General features: G+C 46.5%; 1 protein-coding gene across 1 annotated transcript; it reads left to right on the top strand.

Annotated features, from left to right (window-relative positions):
* Positions 1–4851: 4851 nt before the first annotated feature.
* Positions 4852–5897, top strand: LOC125537078 (uncharacterized). The gene has a single exon (XM_048700371.2). It carries the CDS (start codon positions 4920–4922, stop codon positions 5556–5558), a length of 639 nt encoding a protein of 212 aa, XP_048556328.2. The 5' UTR covers positions 4852–4919; the 3' UTR covers positions 5559–5897.
* The last annotated feature ends 1061 nt before the right edge of the window (positions 5898–6958 follow it).

The raw sequence follows: 6958 nt of genomic DNA, 5'->3' as shown, positions 1-6958 counted from the left end.
TGGCCTACTAGATTGATCTTTCTTGCAATGGGAAAAATGCTTAGCTTTGGGTTCAATCTTGCGGTACTCGATCCCAGTGACAGAAAGGGAAATGACATGTATTGTATTGTTGCCATCGAGGATAAAAAGATGGGGTTTACATCATATTGCATGAGTTTATCCCTCTACATCATGTCATCTTGCTTAAGGCGTTACTCTGTTCTTATGAACTTAATACTCTAGATGCATGCTGGATAGCGGTCGATGTGTGGAGTAATAGTAGTAGATGCAGAATCGTTTCGGTCTAGTTGTCTCGGACGTGATGCCTATATACATGAACATACCTAGATATTCTCATAATTATCCGCTTTTCTATTAATTGCTCGATAGTAATTTGTTCACCCACCATAATACTTATGCTATCTTGAGAGAAGCCACTAGTGAAACCTATGGCCCCCGGGTCTATTCTCCATTATACAAGTTTCCAATCTACTTTATTTTGCTATCTTTTACTTTCAATCTATATCATGAAAATACCAAAAATATTTATCTTATTATTATCATCTCTATCAGATCCCACTCTTGCAAGTGGTCGTGAAGGGATTAACAACCCCTTTATCGTGTTGGTTGCGAGGTTCTTATTTCTGTATGTAGGTACGAGGTGACTCGCGCGTGGTCTCCTCCTGGATTGATACCTTGGTTCTCAAAAACTGAGGGAAATACTTACGTTACTTTACTGTACCACCCTTTCCTCTTCAAGGGAAAACCAACGCAGTGCTCAAGAGGTAGCAGTGTTGTTGGATAGGTTTGTAAGATAATAAAGAGCGCGTAAATAAAAAGTAGGGACTGTTTAGATGAAGGCACAACTAAGTTAGGTTTAGTAGAGAGCTTTTTGTCACACAAGAAAGTTATTTGTCCCTAGGCAATCGATAACTAGACCGATAATCATTATTGCAATTTTATTTGAAGGAGAGGCATAAGCTAACATACTTTCTCTTCTTGGATCATATGCACTTATGATTGGAATTCCAGCAAGCATCCGCAACTACTAAAGATCGTTAAGGTAAAACCCAACCATAGCATTATAAGGCATCAAGTTCTCTTTACTCCCATACGCAAACAACCTACTTACTCGGGTTTGTGCTTCTGTCACTCACGCCACCCACCATAAGCAAATCATGAACATATTGCAAACCCTACAGCGGGGATCCCTCATGCTTGCGCGACACGAAGAGCACCATAGGAAAGCACCAATAATAAAACATGCAACTCAAACCAATCACGATCATCAATTAACCCATAGGATAAAACAGATCTACTCAAACATCATAGGATAGCCATACATCATTGGAAAATAATATATAGCGTTGAGCACCATGTTTAAGTAGATATTAAAGCGGGTAAAATAGGGGTTACACCGCTTCATAGAGGGGGGAAGAGTTGGTGATGACGGTGGTGAAGTTGTTGGTGTAGATTGTTGTCGCGATGATGGCCCCAGCGGTGTTCGAGCGCCACCGGGAGAGAGGGGGAGAGAGCCCCCTTCTTCTTCTTCCTTGACCTTCCCCCTAGATGGGAGAAGGGTTTCCCCTCTGGTCCATGGCCTCCATGGCGGCGGAGGGGCGAGAGCCCCTCCGAGATTGGATCTGTCTCTCTGTCTCTCTCTGTTTCTGCGTTCCCTGATTCTGCCCTTTCACCGTTTCTTAAATTTTCGGAGATCCGTAACTCCGATTGGGCTGAATTTTGGACACAATTTTTATTTGGATATTAGCTTTCTTGCGATGAAAGAAGGGCACCAACCGCCTTACGGGGTGGCCACGAGGGCCCAGGGCGCGCCCCCTGCCTCGTGGCCCCCTCGGGCATCGTCTCGCATTGATTCTTCTTCCCAAAAATCACATATATTCCCAAAAAAATCTCCGCCAGTTTTTATCCCGTTTGGACTCCGTTTGATATGGATTTTCTGCGAAACAAAAAACATGCAACAAACAGGAACTGACACTGGGCACTGGATCAATATGTTAGTCCCAAAAATAGTATAAAAAGTTGCCAAAAGTATATGAAAGTTGTATAATATTGGCATGGAATAATAAAAAATTATAGATACGACGGAGACGTATCATGTACCTCATCTCTATCTCTTCTTCTCCCCTATCTCTCTGTAACGACCTTCCTGGTCAATCTCTCAATCTCTTTCTCTGTAACTTGTATGCCAAGGCTTTCGCCCAATATATACATGCGGCCCGAGACAAAGGGTTCTACGCTTCCCATATCGTTTTACACATTCTTCTCTTCGGTACATTAATAACAAGTGAAAAATCCATATATACTACTGAGAATTTGGTCAGTTCCAGATACGCCACTCAAAAAAGTCCCGACTCCAAGTGCACCACTCAAAATTTGAGCCAGTTCCAAATATACCACAATCGCTAGTTGACTATTAGTTGGCTGTGAAGTGTCTGCGGAAATCTTGCAGCCTCCATATTTGGAGGCTGGGATGCCAATATGAAGCTTGCTCCATAAACAACCGTCAGTGCGAGAGGAAAGTTTCAGCTTCTTTCACCCAGTGCCACATCCGGGTTTGAAGCGTGGCACCGCCATACACGCATATCCATGTCCCAATTAATCACTGGTGAGTGGGCTGCGTGATCGGTAACCATCGAGCCATTAATGGTGGCCACTGCTTCCCTCGATTCCCAAGGCGGACATTCGAATGGCCACACGGCTTCATTCTCGGCTATAAAAGCCCGACAGCGAGGCCTTCTCATCCACCGAGCCCTAGCCGCTTCCCCTCATCTCCATCTCCTTCTCATCGCCCCCCTCTAATCATCTCCTCCTCTCTTAGCGGCAATCTTGTCACGTCAGAACGCAACCTACTGGCCGAATGCACCGGCAGAGTGGAACGACCTGTCGTAGATGTCGTGCAACCGCGGGGCGAACATTCCCACAGAGCACTAATTAACCATGGCAGCCATCGGCTCCTCCTCTCACGGCGGCGGTGAACCCAATGCATCCAGTGGTTTTTGGCGACGGCCGTGGGGGGAGACTGCCCCCTCGTCCGGGTGAAGGAGGAGGATGAGGAGGACGCCGTCCCCATCGGCCCAATTGCTCCCTCGTCCGGGCGAATGACACCACCCTCGTCGCGGCCCAACCGGAGCCGGAGGTCCCGATCATCGCCGTGCTCGAGCTCATTACCCGCCAAGCTTGCAACAAGGCACATATCATCCGTGACACGGATAGCCCACACACATTGACTAGGAGGAACAACGGCGGCTTGCGATTGCCGCTCGTGAGTCCGACCCCTATGCGAGGGCGCCGACCACCTAGTAGTGTAGATAGTATATATAGCAATGTCGCTCGAACAACGACCTTGCTTAGGTTGAAAATGCCGTTAAACAACATTTGTAGTCGCTAATTAATGCGAAGGATTTTGGCCACTCTTATAGTTTATAATCTATCATGTTGAAACATGCGTCCTGTATGTCTAATTTGAGCTTAAATTGTCCCTACTTTTGATAAAGACAACAACAACAAAAAAATCAAATAAACGAAGGCCGCATTATGACGACTCTGTGTTTGCTCACACCCGCCACGACCTCTATGTGGCGGATGACGAACGTCCATATGACGACTTCGCTAGAGTTGCTCTTAGCCATTACAACACTCCTAAGAGCATCTCCAACAGACGCGCAAAAATTGCTCCGCGCACTAAAAACCGTTCTTTTTGGACGTGGAGATGCTCCAACAGATGTTGTAAAACAAGTGCGCGTGCAAAAAAGTATAGAACATGCGTTAAAAAGCACTATCCCACGCTGCAAATTTGGGGAGCCGGACCGCACACGCTTCATAATTTATACCGCTTGTTTTTTTTGGCGCGCGTTTTTGGACATCTGAAAAATCAATGTTGGCCGCGGCGCGCTAAAAGTGCTACAGTGACATTGTAAAACTATTTTTACGTGTTTGTTGGAGATGCTCTAACAAAACCGAGTTTTCTTTTGCGTTTGGTCATCTTTTTGTTGATGGATGTGGTAAAATGTAAGGAAATATAATAATAACCTAGCTAATTTCTCATACCGCAAAAGAAAGGAGAGAAGGATATCCGATGCGAGATGCCACTGCCATTGCCATTGAATGATCACGTGAATGCATTGCTCTCCATGCCCCATGCATGTCACGCGCACACGACTCTCAAAACTACATCTCGCATCATAGTTCGTGCTCTCATGAAAAGAAAATCGAAGATAAGATCTGGATCACATAATGCATGGACGCAGAGCACAACGTTTCTCAGAGTTCACAACGATCAGGTCAGATGCTATGCACATGCACGCGACGTGTCCGTTGGGGCGCTGCTTCCGTGGATGAGGACGACGAAGTTTCTTACACGTAATCACATGCACATACATATACGTACCAATAATGCTAAACATACAAAGAGTTACACGCACTTACATGCTTACTAGAATTTTTTTCATCTACTAACCAACCACAAACTTGCTCTTCTTAATTTTCAGGAAAGGGTGGGCCGCCTTCCCACCTATTGATCAATTAAATTAATCCTTTTTGTAAAACCTTGTAACTTGTTTGTACGTGTAGCATTATTCATATACGTACATATGTGTACTAGTCCTAACTACTCTAATAGCCCGCGCTCCATGCATGTCTCATGCAAGCACTAAACTTCATACACAAGTACGTAGTCGTACTGCCGCGTCCATCAAAAACGGATCTGGCATCACATCACATGCATGCATTAACAGGTACTCTCCTCGATCAGGTTAATCTCGTTGACGATGGGCGAACACGTGTCTGCGCCCCATGCATGGCAAGCTGCCACGTCGAATTCGATTACTGTGATCAGAACCCCTATATAAAGAGGGGATCATCACCTGTTTACTCCACACACACACACACAAGTGCACAACCAGCACCAGAAAACAAAAAGGATGAAGATGATGAGCACCAGGGCCCTCGTGCTCGGCGCGGCTGCCGTCCTCGCCTTCGCTGCGGCGACCGCGCAGGCCCAGAGGTGCGGCGAGCAAGGCAGCAACATGGAGTGCCCCAACAACCTCTGCTGCAGCCAGTACGGCTACTGTGGGATGGGCGGCGACTACTGCGGCAAGGGCTGCCAGAACGGCGCCTGCTGGACCAGCAAGCGCTGCGGCAGCCAGGCCGGCGGCGCGACGTGCACCAACAACCAGTGCTGCAGCCAGTACGGGTACTGCGGCTTCGGCGCCGAGTACTGCGGCGCCGGCTGCCAGGGCGGCCCCTGCCGCGCCGACATCAAGTGCGGCAGCCAGGCCGGCGGCAAGCTGTGCCCGAACAACCTCTGCTGCAGCCAGTGGGGATTCTGCGGCCTCGGTTCCGAGTTCTGCGGCGGCGGCTGCCAGAGCGGTGCTTGCAGCACCGACAAACCGTGCGGCAAGGACGCCGGCGGCAGGGTTTGCACTAACAACTACTGTTGCAGCAAGTGGGGATCCTGTGGCATCGGCCCGGGCTATTGCGGTGCAGGCTGCCAGAGTGGCGGCTGCGATGGTGTCTTCGCCGAGGCCATCACCGCCAACTCCACTCTTCTCCAAGAATGATGATCGATCTTGCTATGGCAGTATTGCAACGACGAATAATCCGTGGCAATCTCATTGCCACCTACGGTTTCCCTTCACTTACTTTTAGAGTACTAGTCCTTAATAATTCTCTAGCTTGCAATATGATGTGCAGGTTACTGCAGCAGAAACAAAATATTGCTGTCGTGCATGCATGGAAATATTGCAGTGAGAAAGTACTGTGTGGCAATATAGGGTGTACTATTGTTGCCGCAAATTAGTTTTCTTGTTATGACCTGTTGTCAGGATGCATGCATGGCTGTTGTAATGTTGGAGTACTTCGTGATTTCGTTGCAATATATTACCATGGTTCTCACGACATTACTCCCTTTGCTCAGTAAAAGTAAAAGTGGTAGTCTTGCATAAGTATTGTTAGATATTTGTACAAATGTTCAAATATTTTGTGTTTAGGTTGCATACTTGAAAACCATAAGTATACATATAGATTAGTTTATAAAAATATTTTCCCAATATGTAGTTCTTTTAGTACTAATAAAATGAATTTTGATACCTCGCTACAACCATAGTTTTAAATAGCAGGCTATGCCAAATAGCGGCACCCTGCTCAAACAACTATAGCGCAGCCATAGCGAGGCTATAGGTTGCTATTTTGTAATTTTATAGAACAATCACACATTAATACTATTTAGTGACACACTGTTCAAACCGATATAGTCGGCTATTTAAAACTTTTATTATAGCCAGTTTCATGAAAACCGGAAGCAAAAATGCCCTCAAATGCCGCAGTTTTCCGAAATGTACGGTCTACAAAAAATATTGAGCACAAAAATAAGTAGGAGGCTGACTAAAATACCTTTTAAAGCTTGTTTAGGAAGATCTGACTGCACGACCAGGATTGGCATCATGGCAATGACTGTGTGCCCCATCGTCACTTCCCGCGTTAAGACCTTCCTCTTCAAGAATGTCAACCCATTACTGTCATTCTCTGTCATATCAACTTCTTTGTTCAAATTCATTCACTTATTATCTCTGGGATGTTCTGGGAGAAATAGTTAGCATCACGGTGATATTTTTTTGTGTACACGCAATACGCTATGATGATTGGGGGTAGTCCCCACACAGTGGGCTACCTCAGTGGCCCTGCGATTGCCGGTGGTGAAGCCAACCATTGTCTCCTTCATCCATACAATGCGGCGAGGAGCTGCACCGCATAGAGGCGTCGCCGCCTGGGCACGACGAGGAGAGGCGATGGGTTGATCCAGAGCATGGGATAAAAATGAGGACAAGTTCAATTAATATTTACTCAAGCCATCTGATGGATTCATATAGAGATGTGATGACTTAGTGGCGGAGCTAGTGCCAAATCTCTGGAGGGGTAATGGGCTGAGGGTGGGCGAAATTATGAGGTTTGGGTTATTTTT

This window comes from Triticum urartu, chromosome 1A (genome assembly GCF_056163025.1).
Source record: "Triticum urartu cultivar PI428250 chromosome 1A, HENAU_Tu73, whole genome shotgun sequence".
Classification (NCBI taxonomy): domain Eukaryota; kingdom Viridiplantae; phylum Streptophyta; class Magnoliopsida; order Poales; family Poaceae; genus Triticum; species Triticum urartu.
Note: the sequence above shows the minus strand (reverse complement) of the source record. Positions and strands in the feature narration are given on the sequence as shown.

Excerpts from the sequence above, each read along its gene's own strand:
- LOC125537078 (XM_048700371.2), top strand. The coding sequence starts at position 4,920 with ATGAAGATGATGAGCACCAGGGCCCTCGTGCTCGGCGCGGCTGCCGTC.